Source organism: Hyperolius riggenbachi, chromosome 1, assembly GCF_040937935.1.
Source record: "Hyperolius riggenbachi isolate aHypRig1 chromosome 1, aHypRig1.pri, whole genome shotgun sequence".
Lineage (NCBI taxonomy): Eukaryota > Metazoa > Chordata > Amphibia > Anura > Hyperoliidae > Hyperolius > Hyperolius riggenbachi.
In genome coordinates this window covers 688,602,702-688,622,752 of record NC_090646.1, presented here as the reverse complement: position 1 = coordinate 688,622,752, position 20,051 = coordinate 688,602,702, and the positions used below count along the sequence as shown (strand labels likewise).

General features: G+C 49.3%; 1 protein-coding gene across 1 annotated transcript in view; it reads left to right on the top strand.

The window, feature by feature from the left end:
• The window catches only part of TLN1 (talin 1), a 325,769-nt gene that overhangs the window by 234,449 nt on the left and 71,269 nt on the right, over positions 1-20,051 (top strand). Inside the window, exons 30-38 of the mRNA XM_068265810.1 lie at positions 5,675-5,872; positions 6,072-6,211; positions 6,292-6,385; positions 6,531-6,620; positions 13,864-13,986; positions 14,457-14,600; positions 15,878-16,039; positions 16,723-16,863; positions 16,943-17,124. Of these exons, the coding sequence (XP_068121911.1) occupies positions 5,675-5,872; positions 6,072-6,211; positions 6,292-6,385; positions 6,531-6,620; positions 13,864-13,986; positions 14,457-14,600; positions 15,878-16,039; positions 16,723-16,863; positions 16,943-17,124 (1,274 nt within the window). The remainder of the gene's footprint in view (positions 1-5,674; positions 5,873-6,071; positions 6,212-6,291; positions 6,386-6,530; positions 6,621-13,863; positions 13,987-14,456; positions 14,601-15,877; positions 16,040-16,722; positions 16,864-16,942; positions 17,125-20,051) is intronic.

Below are 20,051 nucleotides of genomic sequence, written 5' to 3'. Positions count from 1 at the left end.
GTTAATGTTAGGTTTTGGAGTAGGGTGAGGGTCAGAGGTTAGGTTGAGGATCAGAGTTAATGTTAGAGGTTAGGTTGAGGTTCGGAGTTAATGTTAGGTTTTGGAGCAGGGTAGGGGTCAGAGGTTAGGTTGAGGATCAGAGTTAATGTTAGGTTTTGGAGTAGGGCAAGGGACAGAGTTTAGGTTGAGGATCAGAGTTAATGTTAGGTTTTGGAGTAGGGTAAGGGACAGAGGTTAGGTTGAGGATCAGAGTTAATGTTAGGTTTTGGAGTCGGGTAAAGGTCAGAGGGTAGGTTGAGGATCAGAGTTAATGTTAGGTTTTGGAGTAGGGTAAGGGTCAGAGGTTAGGTTGAGGATCAGAGTTAATGTTAGGTTTTGGAGTAGGGTGAGGGTCAGAGGTTAGGTTGAGGATCAGAGTTAATGTTAGAGGTTAGGTTGAGGTTCGGAGTTAATGTTAGGTTTTGGAGCAGGGTAAGGGTCAGAGGTTAGGTTGAGGATCAGAGTTAATGTTAGGTTTTGGAGTAGGGTAAGGGTCAGAGGTTAGGTTGAGGATCAGAGTTAATGTTAGGTTTTGGAGTAGGGTAAGGGTCAGAGGTTAGGTTGAGGATCAGAGTTAATGTTAGGTTTTGGAGTAGGGTAAGGGTCAGAGGTTAGGTTGAGGATCAGAGTTAATGTTAGGTTTTGGAGTAGGGTAAGGGTCAGAGGTTAGGTAGAGGATCAGAGTTAATGTTAGGTTTTGGAGTAGGGTAAGGGTCAGAGGTTAGGTTGAGGATCAGAGTTAACGTTAGGTTTTGGAGCAGGGTAAGGGTCAGAGGTTAGGTTGAGGATCAGAGTTAATGTTAGGTTTTGGAGTAGGGTAAGGGACAGAGGTTAGGTTGAGGATCAGAGTTAATGTTAGGTTTTGGAGTAGGGTAAGGGACAGAGGTTAGGTTGAGGATCAGAGTTAATGTTAGGTTTTGGAGTAGGGTAAGGGTCAGAGGTTAGGTTGAGGATCAGAGTTAATGTTAGGTTTTGGAGTAGGGTAAGGGTCAGAGGTTAGGTTGAGGATCAGAGTTAATGTTAGGTTTTGGAGCAGGGTAAGGGTCAGAGGTTAGGTTGAGGATCAGAGTTAATGTTAGGTTTTGGAGCAGGGTAAGGGTCAGAGGTTAGGTTGAGGATCAGAGTTAATGTTAGGTTTTGGAGAAGGGTAAGGGTCAGAGGTTAGGTTGAGGATCAGAGTTAATGTTAGGTTTTGGAGCAGGGTAAGGGTCAGAGGTTAGGTTGAGGATCAGAGTTAATGTTAGGTTTTGGAGTAGGGTAAGGGTCAGAGGTTAGGTTGAGGATCAGAGTTAATGTTAGATTTTGGAGTAGGGTAAGGGTCAGAGGTTAGGTTGAGGATCAGAGTTAATGTTAGGTTTTGGAGTAGGGTAAGGGTCAGAGGTTAGGTTGAGGATCAGAGTTAATGTTAGATTTTGGAGCAGGGTAAGGGTCAGAGGTTAGGTTGAGGATCAGAGTTAATGTTAGGTTTTGGAGAAGGGTAAGGGTCAGAGGTTAGGTTGAGGATCAGAGTTAATGTTAGGTTTTGGAGTAGGGTAAGGGTCAGAGGTTAGGTTGAGGATCAGAGTTAATGTTAGGTTTTGGAGTAGGGTAAGGGTCAGAGGTTAGGTTGAGGATCAGAGTTAATGTTAGGTTTTGGAGTAGGATTAAGGTCAGAGGTTAGTCTGAAGGTTAGGTTGAATAGTCCAGTAAATGTTAGGGATTAGGTTGAGGATTCAAGTTAATGTTAAAGGTTAGGTTGAGGATCAGAGTTAATATTAGGTTTTGAAACAGGGTAAAGGTCAGAGGTTAGGTAGAGGATCAGAGTTAATATTAGGTTTTGGAGCAGGGTAAGGGTCAGAGGTTAGGTTGAGGATCAGAGTTAATGTTAGGTTTTGGAGCAGGGTAAGGGTCAGAGGTTAGGTTGAGGATCAGAGTTAATGTTAGGTTTTGGAGCAGTGTAAGGGTCAGAGGTTAGGTTGAGGATCAGAGTTAATGTTAGGTTTTGGAGTAGGGTAAGGGTCAGAGGTTAGGTTGAGGATCAGAGTTAATGTTAGGTTTTGGAGTAGGGTAAGGGCCAGAGGTTAGGTAGAGGATCAGAGTTAATGTTAGGTTTTGGAGTAGGGTGAGGGTCAGAGGTTAGGTTGAGGATCAGAGTTAATGTTAGAGGTTAGGTTGAGGTTCAGAGTTAATGTTAGGTTTTGGAGCAGGGTAAGGGTCAGAGGTTAGGTTGAGGATCAGAGTTAATGTTAGGTTTTGGAGTAGGGTAAGGGTCAGAGGTTAGGTTGAGGATCAGAGTTAATGTTAGGTTTTGGAGTAGGGTAAGGGTCAGAGGTTAGGTTGAGGATCAGAGTTAATGTTAGGTTTTGGAGTAGGGTAAGGGTCAGAGGTTAGGTAGAGGATCAGAGTTAATGTTAGGTTTTGGAGTAGGGTAAGGGTCAGAGGTTAGGTTGAGGATCAGAGTTAACGTTAGGTTTTGGAGCAGGGTAAGGGTCAGAGGTTAGGTTGAGGATCAGAGTTAATGTTAGGTTTTGGAGTAGGGTAAGGGTCAGAGGTTAGGTTGAGGATCAGAGTTAATGTTAGGTTTTGGAGTAGGGTAAGGGTCAGAGGTTAGGTTGAGGATCAGAGTTAATGTTAGGTTTTGGAGTAGGGTAAGGGACAGAGGTTAGGTTGAGGATCAGAGTTAATGTTAGGTTTTGGAGTAGGGTAAGGGTCAGAGGTTAGGTTGAGGATCAGAGTTAATGTTAGGTTTTGGAGTAGGGTAAGGGTCAGAGGTTAGGTTGAGGATCAGAGTTAATGTTAGGTTTTGGAGCAGGGTAAGGGTCAGAGGTTAGGTTGAGGATCAGAGTTAATGTTAGGTTTTGGAGTAGGGTAAGGGTCAGAGGTTAGATTGAGGATCAGAGTTAATGTTAGGTTTTGGAGTAGGGCAAGGGACAGAGGTTAGGTTGAGGATCAGAGTTAATGTTAGGTTTTGGAGTAGGGTAAGGGACAGAGGTTAGGTTGAGGATCAGAGTTAATGTTAGGTTTTGGAGTCGGGTAAAGGTCAGAGGGTAGGTTGAGGATCAGAGTTAATGTTAGGTTTTGGAGTCGGGTAAAGGTCAGAGGGTAGGTTGAGGATCAGAGTTAATGTTAGGTTTTGGAGTAGGGTAAGGGTCAGAGGTTAGGTTGAGGATCAGAGTTAATGTTAGGTTTTGGAGTAGGGTGAGGGTCAGAGGTTAGGTTGAGGATCAGAGTTAATGTTAGGTTTTGGAGTAGGGTAAGGGACAGAGGTTAGGTTGAGGATCAGAGTTAATGTTAGGTTTTGGAGTAGGGTAAGGGTCAGAGGTTAGGTTGAGGATCAGAGTTAATGTTAGGTTTTGGAGTAGGGTAAGGGTCAGAGGTTAGGTTGAGAATCAGAGTTAATGTTAGGTTTTGGAGTAGGGTAAGGGACAGAGGTTAGGTTGAGGTTCAGAGTTAATGTTAGGTTTTGGAGCAGGGTAAGGGTCAGAGGTTAGGTTGAGGATCAGAGTTAATGTTAGGTTTTGGAGTAGGGTAAGGGTCAGAGGTTAGGTTGAGAATCAGAGTTAATGTTAGGTTTTGGAGTAGGGTAAGGGTCAGAGGTTAGGTTGAGGATCAGAGTTAATGTTAGGTTTTGGAGTAGGGTAAGGGTCAGAGGTTAGGTTGAGGATCAGAGTTAATGTTAGGTTTTGGAGTAGGGTAAGGGTCAGAGGTTAGGTTGAGGTTATGAATTATGGTGAGGGTTAGTGGTTTAAGTGAAGGAACTCACTGAAGCTGGGTACACATTTAGAACTGATTTGTGTTGGTTGAACAACTCCAGTCTATGGTAGACCCAAAGTATGAAGCTGAATAGATAAAGTCCATATATAGCATTCTATCTGCTCTTGCCATATTTTGCTGCTGCCTATATTGTCCTCCTTATAATCCTTCAATGGCCTTCAGCGCCTCCTCCTGACCTCCCTCCTACATACCACCATGGCAAGTCTTTGACACTCTGAGTGTAGAAGATTTTGGAATTCTCATTCAAAGTCTCCGCCTCACTACCTGCGACCTGGATCCTGGCCCAACTGGATCCTTAATGCAGTGCCCAGAGCTGATCAGGCCAGCACTTCACAAAATCACTCAGTGCTCCTTGCAAAGTGGTCTTTTCCCAGAAGAACTAAAGAAAGCAATCATAAAACCCCTCCTGAAGAAACCATCACTAGGTCCTGATTCTGTAACCAACTACAGACCTGTGGCGAACTTACCATTTCTATCAAAAGTTATCGAGAAAGCAGTCGCCAACCAGCTAGAAGCCAGGCTTACAGATAACAACATCTTTGATACTTTTCAGTCAGGATTCAGGAAAAGGCACAGCACTGAAACAGCATTAGTCCGAATAATGAATGATCTACTTACTGCAAGGGACAAGGGTGATTGCTCAATTCTGATTCTTCTTGACTTGTCAGCAGCATTTGATACTGTGGATCATGAAATTCTTATCCAGCGACTGAAGAATTACTGTGGCCTAAGGGGTACTGTTCTTAGATGGTTTCAGACCTTCCTATCTGGCAGGACACATCAAGTATGTCTGGGCACACACTACTCTAATCCAGTGCCACTTGCCTATGGAGTTCCACAGGGTTCTGTACTATCACCATTACTCTTTGCAGCCTATATGCTCCCACTGGGCAAAATAATCCAGAACTATGGCCTAGGATACCATTGTTATGCAGATGACACACAACTGTATCTGTCCTTCAAGCCTGGCACCCAAGACCCATCAGCATCCATAAATGCGTGTCTAGTGGATTTACAAAATTGGATGAACACCAGCTGGCTGAGGCTGAACTCTGACAAAACAGAGGTGTTGGTGGTAGGTGGTCCACACATGATGGATAAAGTTCAAAACGCTCACCACCTCAAACTAGCAATTGGGGGAGATACTGTACAGTATAAAGACTCTGTGCGAAACCTTGGGGTGATCCTGGATGGAAATCTAAAACTCAGACAGCAGGTATCAGCTGTCGTCAAGTCTTCCTTCTTCCATCTAAGAAATATAGCGAAAATCAAACACCTTATCCCAGCTGAAGACCTACCTGCCCTGGTTCACGCATTTGTATCCTCCCGCCTAGACTACTGCAACGCCCTGTTCATCGGATCTACAGATAAGGCTCTGCGCCCCTTACAGCTAGTACAGAATGCTGCAGCCAGACTCCTAGCCAATGCCCCCCGCAGCTCACACATCACCCCAGTACTGCAAACTCTTCACTGGTTGCCAGTAAAATGGAGAATCAATTTTAAGATCTGCCTGCTGACATTCAAGGCTCTACACCACATGGGACCCAAATACATGGCGGATCTATTGGAACTTTATGCCCCTTCACGCACCCTCCGCTCTGCCAACAAGATGAAGCTGGTTATTCCCAGGATACACTTAACATTTGGTGCTCGGGCCTTTTCCTACGCAGCCCCTACTCTATGGAACTCACTTCCACAATCAGTACGAGAGGCTCCTTCTCTGGACAGCTTTAAAAAAAAGGCTAAAAACTCACCTCTTTTCCCGAGCCTTTGAGACTGCATAATGCAGGGTCACAGCGCTTTGAGTCCCCAGGGAGAAAAGCGCTATATAAATATTATTGTTATTGTTGTTACATCACTTGCTTCTTCTTTATCTTCTCAGTTCCCCCCCAGCAATAAGAGTTTCCAGGAAGCCCAGGGCCATCTCAACCAGGCTGCAGCGGGACTCAACCAGTCAGCCAATGAACTAGTGCAGGCATCTCGGGGAACCCCACAGGATCTCGCCAAAGCCTCAGGAAAGTACGGCCAGGACTTCAACGAGTTCCTCCAGGCTGGAGTGGAGATGGCAGGACAGTCACAGGTAGGTGAAGATGCATGTGCAACCCACACATTACATGATCCGGTCCTCCTGGACTTGGACAATGGTGAAATGCAGATCTGCGGTGGCATGTCTTATAAGTTCTTCATAACCTGAAGTCTGTGTGGCACTGTCCAGTGACATCGCTGGAGGCTGCAGTTCCTTGGTGTCATCACTACCATATATTTCATCTTTTCTGTAGAACAAGGAAGACCAAGCCCAGGTGGTATCCAACCTGAAGAGTATCTCCCTGTCCTCCAGCAAGCTGCTGCTTGCAGCCAAAGCTCTGTCTGCAGATCCAGCTGCCCCCAACCTAAAGAGCCAGCTGGCTGCTGCGGCCAGGTGAGTGCTCTCTGAGGGGGGAAGAGATGGTGTTGTGTTCCACCACTGTGTGTCACTTATGTATGTGTCCCCCCCCCCAGGGCTGTGACCGACAGCATCAATCAGCTGATAACCGTGTGTACCCAGCAAGCACCGGGACAGAAGGAATGTGACAACGCTCTCCGAGAGCTGGAGGTAAGCTCCCCTGACAGGCTGCAGTGGTAGTTATTGTTATATACAGATGCCGGGGCGGGGGTGACTCTCTTCCGACCTGCGCAGCATTGAGGGAGATCTCAGGACATGGATGTTCTATAAAGGAATCTCTTTTGTGTCATTGCAGACGGTACGAGAACTTCTAGAGAATCCAACAGAACCTGTAAATGACCAATCCTACTTCCACTGCCTGGACAGCGTCATGGAGAACTCCAAGGTACCGCCCACCCGGGTCTCAAGCTTCTTCCCTCACAGCCTCCCTCTCCAGCCTCTTCCCTCACAGCCTCTCTCCTGTCTGTCTCTTCTATCACAGTCTACAGTTTGGTAGAGGCTCTGTTCTAGCACAGCCTATGGTGGAGGCTCTGTTCTAGCACAGCCTATGGTGGAGGCTCTGTTCTAGCACAGTCTATGGTGGAGGCTCTGTTCTAGCACAGTCTATGGTGGAGGCTCTGTTCTAGCACAGTCTATGGTGGAGGCTCTGTTCTAGCACAGTCTATGGTGGAGGCTCTGTTCTAGCACAGCCTATGGTGGAGGCTCTGTTCTAGCACAGCCTATGGTGGAGGCTCTGTTCTAGCACAGTCTATGGTGGAGGCTCTGTTCTAGCACAGTCTATGGTGGAGGCTCTGTTCTAGCACAGTCTATGGTAGAGGCTCTGTTCTAGCACAGTCTATGGTGGAGGCTCTGTTCTAGCACAGTCTATGGTAGAGGCTCTGTTCTAGCACAGCCTATGGTGGAGGCTCTGTTCTAGCACAGTCTATGGTGGAGGCTCTGTTCTAGCACAGTCTATGGTGGAGGCTCTGTTCTAGCACAGTCTATGGTAGAGGCTCTGTTCTAGCACAGCCTATGGTGGAGGCTCTGTTCTAGCACAGTCTATGGTGGAGGCTCTGTTCTAGCACAGTCTATGGTGGAGGCTCTGTTTTAGCACAGTCTATGGTGGAGGCTCTGTTCTAGCACAGTCTATGGTGGAGGCTCTGTTCTAGCAGTCTATGGTGGAGGCTATGTTCTAGCACAGTCTATGGTGGAGGCTCTGTTCTGGCACAGTCTATGGTGGAGGCTCTGTTCTAGCACAGTCTATGGTGGAGGCTCTGTTCTAGCACAGTCTATGGTGGAGGCTCTGTTCTAGCACAGTCTATGGTGGAGGCTCTGTTCTAGCACAGTCTATGGTGGAGGCTCTGTTCTAGCACAGTCTATGGTGTAGGCTCTGTTCTAGCACAGTCTATGGTGGAGGCTCTTTTCTAGCACAGTGTATGGTGGAGGCTCTGTTCTAGCACAGTCTATGGTGGAGGCTCTGTTCTAGCACAGTCTATGGTGGAGGCTCTGTTCTAGCACAGTCTATGGTGGAGGCTCTGTTCTAGCACAGTCTATGGTGGAGGCTCTGTTCTAGCACAGTCTATGGTGGAGGCTCTGTTCTAGCACATTCTATGGTGGAGGCTCTGTTCTAGCACAGTCTATGGTGGAGGCTCTGTTCTAGCACAGTCTATAGTAGAGGCTCTGTTCTAGCACAGTCTATGGTGGAGGCTCTGTTCTAGCACAGTCTATGGTGGAGGCTCTGTTCTAGCACAGTCTATGGTGGAGGCTCTGTTCTAGCACAGTCTGTGGTGCAGGCTCTGTTCTAGCACAGTCTATGGTGGCGGCTCTGTTCTAGCACAGTCTATGGTGGAGGCTCTGTTCTAGCACAGTCTATGGTGGAGGCTCTGTTCTAGCACAGTCTATGGTGGAGGCTCTGTTCTAGCACAGTCTATGGTGGAGGCTCTGTTCTAGCACAGTCTATAGTAGAGGCTCTGTTCTAGCACAGTCTATGGTGGAGGCTCTGTTCTAGCACAGTCTATGGTGGAGGCTCTGTTCTAGCACAGTCTATGGTGGAGGCTCTGTTCTAGCACAGTCTGTGGTGCAGGCTCTGTTCTAGCACAGTCTATGGTGGAGGCTCTGTTCTAGCACAGTTTATGGTGGAGGCTCTGTTCTAGCACAGTCTATGGTGGAGGCTCTGTTCTAGCACAGTCTATAGTAGAGGCTCTGTTCTAGCACAGTCTATGGTAGAGGCTCTGTTCTAGCACAGTCTATGGTGGCGGCTCTGTTCTAGCACAGTCTATGGTGGAGGCTCTGTTCTAGCACAGTCTATGGTGGAGGCTCTGTTCTAGCACAGTCTATGGTGGAGGCTCTGTTCTAGCACAGTCTATGGTGGAGGCTCTGTTCTAGCACAGTCTATGGTGGAGGCTCTGTTCTAGCACAGTCTATGGTGGAGGCTCTGTTCTAGCACAGTCTATGGTGGCAGCTCTGTTCTAGCACAGTCTATGGTGGAGGCTCTGTTCTAGCACAGTCTGTGGTGCAGGCTCTGTTCTAGCACAGTCTATGGTGGCGGCTCTGTTCTAGCACAGTCTATGGTGGAGGCTCTGTTCTAGCACAGTCTATGGTGGAGGCTCTGTTCTAGCACAGTCTATGGTGGAGGCTCTGTTCTAGCACAGTCTATAGTAGAGGCTCTGTTCTAGCACAGTCTATGGTGGAGGCTCTGTTCTAGCACAGTCTATGGTGGAGGCTCTGTTCTAGCACAGTCTATGGTGGAGGCTCTGTTCTAGCACAGTCTGTGGTGCAGGCTCTGTTCTAGCACAGTCTATGGTGGAGGCTCTGTTCTAGCACAGTTTATGGTGGAGGCTCTGTTCTAGCACAGTCTATGGTGGAGGCTCTGTTCTAGCACAGTCTATAGTAGAGGCTCTGTTCTAGCACAGTCTATGGTAGAGGCTCTGTTCTAGCACAGTCTATGGTGGCGGCTCTGTTCTAGCACAGTCTATGGTGGAGGCTCTGTTCTAGCACAGTCTATGGTGGAGGCTCTGTTCTAGCACAGTCTATGGTGGAGGCTCTGTTCTAGCACAGTCTATGGTGGAGGCTCTGTTCTAGCACAGTCTATGGTGGAGGCTCTGTTCTAGCACAGTCTATGGTGGAGGCTCTGTTCTAGCACAGTCTATGGTGGCAGCTCTGTTCTAGCACAGTCTATGGTGGAGGCTCTGTTCTAGCACAGTCTATGGTGGAGGCTCTGTTCTAGCACAGTCTATGGTGGAGGCTCTGTTCTAGCACAGTCTATGGTAGAGGCTCTGTTCTAGCACAGTCTATGGTGGAGGCTCTGTTCTAGCACAGTCTATGGTAGAGGCTCTGTTCTAGCACAGCCTATGGTGGAGGCTCTGTTCTAGCACAGTCTATGGTGGAGGCTCTGTTCTAGCACAGTCTATGGTGGAGGCTCTGTTCTAGCACAGTCTATGGTAGAGGCTCTGTTCTAGCACAGCCTATGGTGGAGGCTCTGTTCTAGCACAGTCTATGGTGGAGGCTCTGTTCTAGCACAGTCTATGGTGGAGGCTCTGTTTTAGCACAGTCTATGGTGGAGGCTCTGTTCTAGCACAGTCTATGGTGGAGGCTCTGTTCTAGCAGTCTATGGTGGAGGCTATGTTCTAGCACAGTCTATGGTGGAGGCTCTGTTCTAGCACAGTCTATGGTGGCGGCTCTGTTCTAGCACAGTCTATGGTGGAGGCTCTGTTCTAGCACAGTCTATGGTGGAGGCTCTGTTCTAGCACAGTCTATGGTGGCAGCTCTGTTCTAGCACAGTCTATGGTGGAGGCTCTGTTCTAGCACAGTCTATGGTGGCAGCTCTGTTCTAGCACAGTCTGTGGTGAAGGCTCTGTTCTAGCACAGTCTATGGTGGAGGCTCTGTTCTAGCACAGTCTATGGTGGAGGCTCTGTTCTAGCACAGTCTATGGTGGAGGCTCTGTTCTAGCACAGTCTATGGTGGAGGCTCTGTTCTAGCACAGTCTATGGTGGAGGCTCTGTTCTAGCACAGTCTATGGTGGAGGCTCTGTTCTAGCACAGTCTATGGTGGAGGCTCTGTTCTAGCACAGTCTATGGTGGAGGCTCTGTTCTAGCACAGTCTATGGTGGAGGCTCTGTTCTAGCACAGTCTATGGTGGAGGCTCTGTTCTAGCACAGTCTATGGTGGCGGCTCTGTTCTAGCACAGTCTATGGTGGAGGCTCTGTACTAGCACAGTCTATGGTGGAGGCTCTGTTCTGGCACAGTCTATGGTGGAGGCTCTGTTCTAGCAGTCTATGGTGGAGGCTCTGTTCTAGCACAGTCTATGGTGGAGGCTCTGTTCTAGCACAGTCTATGGTGGAGGCTCTGTTCTAGCACAGTCTATGGTGGAGGCTCTGTTCTAGCACAGTCTATGGTGGAGGCTCTGTTCTAGCACAGTCTATGGTGGAGGCTCTGTTCTAGCACAGTCTATGGTGGAGGCTCTGTTCTAGCACAGTCTATGGTGGAGGCTCTGTTCTAGCACAGTCTATGGTGGAGGCTCTGTTCTAGCACAGTCTATGGTGGCGGCTCTGTTCTAGCACAGTCTATGGTGGAGGCTCTGTACTAGCACAGTCTATGGTGGAGGCTCTGTTCTGGCACAGTCTATGGTGGAGGCTCTGTTCTAGCAGTCTATGGTGGAGGCTCTGTTCTAGCACAGTCTATGTTGGAGGCTCTGTTCTTGCACAGTCTATGGTGGAGGCTCTGTTCTAGCACAGTCTATGGTGGAGGCTCTGTTCTAGCACAGTCTATGGTGGAGGCTCTGTTCTAGCACAGTCTATGGTGGAGGCTCTGTTCTAGCACAGTCTATGGTGGAGGCTCTGTTCTAGCACAGTCTATGGTGGAGGCTCTGTTCTAGCACAGTCTATGGTGGAGGCTCTGTTCTAGCACAGTCTATGGTGGAGGCTCTTTTCTAGCACAGTGTATGGTGGAGGCTCTGTTCTAGCACAGTCTATGGTGGAGGCTCTGTTCTAGCACAGTCTATGGTGGAGGCTCTGTTCTAGCACAGTCTATGGTGGAGGCTCTGTTCTAGCACAGTCTATGGTGGAGGCTCTGTTCTAGCACAGTCTATGGTGGAGGCTCTGTTCTAGCACATTCTATGGTGGAGGCTCTGTTCTAGCACAGTCTATGGTGGAGGCTCTGTTCTAGCACAGTCTATAGTAGAGGCTCTGTTCTAGCACAGTCTATGGTGGAGGCTCTGTTCTAGCACAGTCTATGGTGGAGGCTCTGTTCTAGCACAGTCTATGGTGGAGGCTCTGTTCTAGCACAGTCTGTGGTGCAGGCTCTGTTCTAGCACAGTCTATGGTGGAGGCTCTGTTCTAGCACAGTCTATAGTAGAGGCTCTGTTCTAGCACAGTCTATGGTGGAGGCTCTGTTCTAGCACAGTCTATGGTGGAGGCTCTGTTCTAGCACAGCCTATGGTGGAGGCTCTGTTCTAGCACAGTCTATGGTGGCGGCTCTGTTCTAGCACAGTCTATGGTGGCAGCTCTGTTCTAGCACAGTCTATGGTGGAGGCTCTGTTCTAGCACAGTCTATGGTGGAGGCTCTGTTCTAGCACAGTCTATGGTGGCGGCTCTGTTCTAGCACAGTCTATAGTAGAGGCTCTGTTCTAGCACAGTCTATGGTGGAGGCTCTGTTCTAGCACAGTCTATGGTGGAGGCTCTGTTCTAGCACAGTCTATGGTGGAGGCTCTGTTCTAGCACAGTCTATGGTGGAGGCTCTGTTCTAGCACAGTCTATGGTGGAGGCTCTGTTCTAGCACAGTCTATGGTGGAGGCTCTGTTCTAGCACAGTCTATAGTAGAGGCTCTGTTCTAGCACAGTCTATGGTGGAGGCTCTGTTCTAGCACAGTCTATGGTGGAGGCTCTGTTCTAGCACAGTCTGTGGTGCAGGCTCTGTTCTAGCACAGTCTATGGTGGAGGCTCTGTTCTAGCACAGCCTATGGTGGAGGCTCTGTTCTAGCACAGTCTATGGTGGAGGCTCTGTACTAGCACAGTCTATGGTGGAGGCTCTGTTCTAGCACAGTCTATGGTGGAGGCTCTGTTCTAGCACAGTCTATGGTGGAGGCTCTGTTCTAGCACAGTCTATGGTGGAGGCTCTGTTCTAGCACAGTCTATGGTGGAGGCTCTGTTCTAGCACAGTCTATGGTGGAGGCTCTGTTCTAGCACAGTCTATGGTGGAGGCTCTGTTCTAGCACAGTCTATGGTGGAGGCTCTGTTCTAGCACAGTCTATGGTGGAGGCTCTGTTCTAGCACAGTCTATGGTGGAGGCTCTGTTCTAGCACAGTCTATGGTGGAGGCTCTGTTCTAGCACAGTCTATGGTGGAGGCTCTGTTCTAGCACAGTCTATGGTGGAGGCTCTGTTCTAGCACAGTCTATGGTGGAGGCTCTGTTCTAGCACAGTCTATAGTAGAGGCTCTGTTCTAGCACAGTCTATGGTAGAGGCTCTGTTCTAGCACAGTCTATGGTGGCGGCTCTGTTCTAGCACAGTCTATGGTGGAGGTTCTGTTCTAGCACAGTCTATGGTGGAGGCTCTGTTCTAGCACAGTCTATGGTGGAGGCTCTGTTCTAGCACAGTCTATGGTGGAGGCTCTGTTCTAGCACAGTCTATGGTGGAGGCTCTGTTCTAGCACAGTCTATGGTGGAGGCTCTGTTCTAGCACAGTCTATGGTGGCAGCTCTGTTCTAGCACAGTCTATGGTGGAGGCTCTGTTCTAGCACAGTCTATGGTGGCGGCTCTGTTCTAGCACAGCCTATGGTGGAGGCTCTGTTCTAGCACAGTCTATGGTGGAGGCTCTGTTCTAGCACAGTCTATGGTGGAGGCTCTGTTCTAGCACAGTCTATGGTGGAGGCTCTGTTCTAGCACAGTCTATGGTGGAGGCTCTGTTCTAGCACAGTCTATGGTGGAGGCTCTGTTCTAGCACAGTCTATGGTGGAGGCTCTGTTCTAGCACAGTCTATGGTGGAGGCTCTGTTCTAGCACAGTCTATGGTGGAGGCTCTGTTCTAGCACAGTCTATGGTGGAGGCTCTGTTCTAGCACAGTCTATGGTGGAGGCTCTGTTCTAGCACAGTCTATGGTGGAGGCTCTGTTCTAGCACAGTCTATGGTGGAGGCTCTGTTCTAGCACAGTCTATGGTGGAGGCTCTGTTCTAGCACAGTCTATGGTGGAGGCTCTGTTCTAGCACAGTCTATGGTGGAGGCTCTGTTCTAGCACAGTCTATAGTAGAGGCTCTGTTCTAGCACAGTCTATGGTAGAGGCTCTGTTCTAGCACAGTCTATGGTGGCGGCTCTGTTCTAGCACAGTCTATGGTGGAGGCTCTGTTCTAGCACAGTCTATGGTGGAGGCTCTGTTCTAGCACAGTCTATGGTGGAGGCTCTGTTCTAGCACAGTCTATGGTGGAGGCTCTGTTCTAGCACAGTCTATGGTGGAGGCTCTGTTCTAGCACAGTCTATGGTGGAGGCTCTGTTCTAGCACAGTCTATGGTGGAGGCTCTGTTCTAGCACAGTCTATGGTGGAGGCTCTGTTCTAGCACAGTCTATGGTGGAGGCATTCTTGGCCCCAGTTGGGCATTTAGCAATAGACGCACACAAGGAAGTATGTTGTTTTCCTGCATATGCTGATCTGTTAATCTCCTCAGGTACTTGGTGAATCTATGGCCGGCATTTCTCAGCACGCCAAGACTAGTAATATGCCGGAGTTTGGTGACGCGGTGGGCACGGCCTCCAAGGCATTGTGCGGTCTGACAGAAGCTGCGGCTCAGGTGAGTATTGCTGGGGAGAGGGGTGTGTTCTCATTTTAAAATTCTTACGAGCCGAAATATAAAAAAAAGTTCAGTACCTGTAGCTAATTTTAATGCCCGGAGGACGCCATCCGCGCCCTTTGTGCTTTTCCGCCGGGTCCCCGCTGCTCAATAGCCCCCCGGGCCGGGTCCCGACCCTACAGGCCGGGTCGGGCTCTCCTGCCTCCTCCAAAATGTCCACCTGAGCTGGCCACGGAGGCCCTAGAGCTGCGCAGCTGCGACCAGCTCAGGGGGACATTTTGGAGGAGGCAGGAGAGCTCGACCCGGCCCGTGGGGCTATTAAACAGTGGGGACCCGGCGGAACAGCACAGAGGGCGCGGATGGCGTCCTCCCTGCATTCAAATTGGCTACAGGTACTGAACTTTTTTTTATATTTCGGCTCGTAAGTCCTTTAGCGCTCATATAATCTCGTCCTGATATCCTTTCCTCAGGCTGCCTATCTTGTCGGCGTGTCGGATCCCAGCAGCCGGGCCGGTCAGCAAGGACTGGTGGACCCCACACAATTTGCCAGAGCAAATCAAGCTATTCAGATGGCCTGCCAGAACCTGGGAGACCCGGCCTGTACCCAGTCACAGGTGAGAGGGGGAGGGGAGACCAGGCCTGTACCCAGTCACAGGTGGGAGGGGGAGGGAAGACCAGGCCTGTACCCAGTCACAGGTGGGAGGGGAGACCAGGCCTGTACCCAGTCACAGGTGAGAGGGGGAGGGGAGACCCAGCCTGTACCCAGTCACAGGTGAGAGGGGGAGGGGAGACCAGGCCTGTACCCAGTCACAGGTGGGAGGGGGAGGGAAGACCAGGCCTGTACCCAGTCACAGGTGGGAGGGGGAGGGGAGACCAGGCCTGTACCCAGTCACAGGTGAGAGGGGGAGGGAAGACCAGGCCTGTACCCAGTCACAGGTGAGAGGGGGAGGGGAGACCCAGCCTGTACCCAGTCACAGGTGAGAGGGGGAGGGGAGACCAGGCCTGTACCCAGTCACAGGTGAGAGGGGGAGGGAAGACCAGGCCTGTACCCAGTCACAGGTGGGAGGGGGAGGGGAGACCAGGCCTGTACCCAGTCACAGGTGGGAGGGGGAGGGGAGACCAGGCCTGTACCCAGTCACAGGTGAGAGGGGGAGGGGAGACCCAGCCTGTACCCAGTCACAGGTGAGAGGGGGAGGGGGAGACCAGGCCTGTACCCAGTCACAGGTGAGAGGGGGAGGGAAGACCAGGCCTGTACCCAGTCACAGGTGGGAGGGGGAGGGGAGACCAGGCCTGTACCCAGTCACAGGTGAGAGGGGGAGGGGAGACCAGGCCTGTACCCAGTCACAGGTGAGAGGGGAGACCAGGCCTGTACCCAGTCACAGGTGGGAGGGGGAGGGGAGACCAGGCCTGTACCCAGTCACAGGTGAGAGGGGGAGGGGAGACCCAGCCTGTACCCAGTCACAGGTGAGAGGGGGAGGAGAGACCAGGCCTGTACCCAGTCACAGATGGTGGGGGGGGGGGGGGGAGACCCAGCCTGTACCCAGTCACAGGTGAGAGGGGGAGGAGAGACCAGGCCTGTACCCAGTCACAGATGGTTAGGGGGGGGGGAGCTGGATGTGCTAGCGATATATTGTGTGACTCACACAAAGGCACGGAGCCTCAGAAGAAGCTTACATCAAGCGAAACGGTTGTTAGGCGGACCGCTGCTCCCACATTACCCCACGGTGGAAGCTGAAAATGGGTATGTGTATTGCATCTTGTAATTTGTGGACAATGGATGGAAGATTTTGTAAACCTCATTAAAACATATTGAAGACTAGTCTAGTGATGGTGCCGGAAATTTGTTGCTTCCATGGTTATGACCCTTCATGTTTGTGTCCTTTCCTCACAGGTCTTGTCAGCGGCCACGATTGTGGCTAAACACACTTCGGCTCTGTGCAATGCCTGCCGCCTGGCATCCACTCACACCTCCAACCCTGTCGCCAAGAGGCAGTTTGTCCAATCTGCCAAAGAGGTGGCCAACAGCACTGCCAATCTGGTGAAAACTATAAAGGTAGAACCCGTGTTGTCCTCTTCTCCTTCATCGTTCCTTCCCTCGTATCTTCTCTACCTTGTCCCACCTCCATCATGTCCCTCCTCCATCTTGTCCCTCCTCCATCATGTCCCTCCTCCATCATGTCCCTCCTCCGTCTTGTCCCTCCTCCGTCTTGTCCCTCCTCCGTCTTGTCCCTCCTCCGTCTTGTCCCTCCTCCATCATGTCCCTCCTCCATCATGTCTCTCCTCCATCGTGTCCCTCCTCCATCGTGTCCCTCCTCCATCATGTCCCTCCTCCATCATGTCCCTCCTCCATCATGTCCCTCCTCCATCATGTCTCTCCTCCATCATGTCCCTCCTCCATCATGTCCCTCCTCCATCGTGTCCCTCCTCCATCGTGTCCCTCCTCCATCGTGTCCCTCCTCCATCGTGTCCCTCCTCCATCGTGTCCCTCCTCCATCATGTCCCTCCTCCATCATGTCCCTCCTCCATCATGTCCCTCCTCCATCATGCTTCCTGACACTGAGCTGAAGATGATCACAGATCGCTGGGTCACACTGAGAGCTCCTTATTCCATTTTCTATTCTCATAGCACAGTGTTGGTGTTGATTGCATAATGTTTGACGTGTTGAAGAATGACGTTTATTGGCTGAGAATCTCCGTAGACCAATAGAAGAAATCACATTCCTCTTTTTCTGCCAGGCTTTAGATGGAGCGTTTAACGATGAAAATCGTGCAAAATGTCGAGAAGCTACAGTGCCACTAATCCAAGCCGTGGAAAACCTTACCGCCTTTGCCTCCAATCCAGAGTTTGCCAGTGTGCCAGCTCAAATCTCCCCGGAGGTGAGAACTGGAGCAGAAATGTTGGGGTCTTCTGTGCTCCCTTGGCTCTTCCTCTCTTCTCATTGGCTGACTTTTTCAGGGTCTGCAAGCCATGGAGCCGATCATCAGTTCTGCTCAAACTATGCTGGAGAGTTCCTCCGGCCTCATCCAGACTGCCCGCTCTCTGGCCGCCAACCCTAAAGATCCACCGCAGTGGTCAGTGCTGGCCGGACATTCCAGGACCGTCTCGGACTCCATCAAGAAGCTGATTACTAACATGAGGTACAGGAACACTGGGGGGAGATGGCTTGAATGAGTGGATGTAGATGGATAGTCGCCCTCTGCCCATCACCTGATGTATGGAGAGGATGAGGCCTGCCATGTGTGGATATTACATTAGACCAAGCAGTCTACATAAGTCTGTGTGTCCGACCTGTACTATTCCCTACTCTGATCCTCATCTCCCATTGTCTGCTCAAACGTACCATGTGCAGAGATACTGTGCACACGCATCATAAGTGCTCATGAGAGACATGCATTCTCTGAGATCACACATCATACAGTCTCTGACATCACACATCATACAGTCTCTGACATCACACATCATACAGTCTCTGACATCACACATCATACAGTCTCTGAGATCAAACATCGTACAGTCTCTGACATCACACATCGTACAGTCTCTGACCTCAAACATCATACAGTCTATGAGATCACACCTCATACAGTCTCTGAGCACACACATCATACAGTCTCTGAGATCACACATCATACAGTCTCTGAGATCACACATCATACAGTCTCTGAGCACACACATCATACAGTCTCTGACATCACACATCATACAGTCTCTGAGATCACACATCATACAGTCTCTGAGATCACACATCATACAGTCTCTGACATCACACATCATACAGTCTCTGACATCATACATCATACAGTGTCTGACATCATACAGTCTCTGAGTACACACATCATACAGTCTCTGACATCACACATCATACAGTCTCTGAGATCAAACATCGTACAGTCTCTGACATCACACATCGTACAGTCTCTGAGATCACACATCATACAGTCTCTGAGATCACACATCATACAGTCTCTGAGATCACACATCATACAGTCTCTGAGATCACACATCATACAGTCTCTGAGATCTCACATCATACAGTCTCTGACATCACACATCATACAGTCTCTGAGATCAAACATCGTACAGTCTCTGACATCACACATCGTACAGTCTCTGACCTCACACATCATACAGTCTCTGCTCTGAGATCACACATCATACAGTCTCTGAGATCACACATCATGCAGTCTCTGAGATCACACATCATGCAGTCTCTGAGATCACACATCATGCAGTCTCTGAGATCACACATCATACAGTCTATGAGATCACACATCATACAGTCTCTGAGAACACACATCATACAGTCTCTGAGATCACACATCATACAGTCTCTGAGATCACACATCATACAGTCTCTGAGATCACACATCATACAGTCTCTGACATCACACATCATACAGTCTCTGAGCACACACATCATACAGTCTCTGACATTACACATCATACAGTCTCTGAGATCACACATCATACAGTCTCTGAGATCACACATCATGCAGTATCTGACATCATACAGTCTCTGAGCACACACATCATACAGTCTCTGAGCACACATATTACAGTCTCTGATATCTCACATCATACAGTCTGACATCACACATCATACAGTCTATGAGATCACACCTCATACAGTCTCTGAGCACACACATCATACAGTCTCTGAGATCACACATCATACAGTCTCTGACATCACACATCATACAGTCTCTGACATCACACATCATACAGTCTCTGACCTCACACATCATACAGTCTCTGAGATCACACATCATACAGTCTCTGAGCACACACATCATACAGTCTCTGACATCACACATCATACAGTCTCTGAGATCACACATCATACAGTCTCTGAGCACACACATCATACAGTCTCTGACATCACACATCATACAGTCTCTGACATCACACATCATACAGTCTCTGACCTCACACATCATACAGTCTCTGAGATCACACATCATACAGTCTCTGAGCACACACATCATACAGTCTCTGACATCACACATCATACAGTCTCTGAGATCACACATCATACAGTCTCTAAGATCACACATCATACAGTCTCTGACATCACACATCATACAGTCTCTGACATCATACAGTCTCTGAGTACACACATCATACAGTCTCTGAGATCACACATCATGCAGTATCTGACATCATACAGTCTCTGAGCACACACATCATACAGTCTCTGAGCACACATATTACAGTCTCTGATATCTCACATCATACAGTCTGACATCACACATCATACAGTCTCTGACATCACACCTCATACAGTCTCTGAGCACACACATCATACAGTCTCTGAGATCACACATCATACAGTCTCTGAGATCACACATCATACAGTCTCTGAGATCACACATCATACAGTCTCTGAGATCACACATCATACAGTCTCTGAGATCACACATCATACAGTCTCTGACATCACACATCATACAGTCTCTGACATCACACATCATACAGTCTCTGACATCACACGTCATACAGTCTCTGACATCACACGTCATACAGTCTCTGACATCACACGTCATACAGTCTCTGACATCGCACGTCATACAGTCTCTGACATCGCACATCATACAGTCTCTGACATCACACGTCATACAGTCTCTGACATCACACGTCATACAGTCTCTGACCTCACACATCATACAGTCTCAGATCACACATACAGTCTCTGACATGACACATCATACAGTCTCTGACATGACACATCATACAGTCTCTGACATCACACATCATACAGTCTCTGAGATCACACATCATACAGTCTCTGAGATCACACATCATACAGTCTCTGACATCACACATCATACAGTCTCTGACACCACACATCATACAGTCTCTGAGATCACACATCATACAGTCTCTGACATCACACATCATACAGTCTCTGAGCACACACATCATACAGTCTCTGAGCACACATATTACAGTCTCTGATATCTCACATCATACAGTCTCTGACATCACACATCATACAGTCTCTGACATCACACGTCATACAGTCTCTGACATCACACGTCATACAGTCTCTGACATCACACATCAT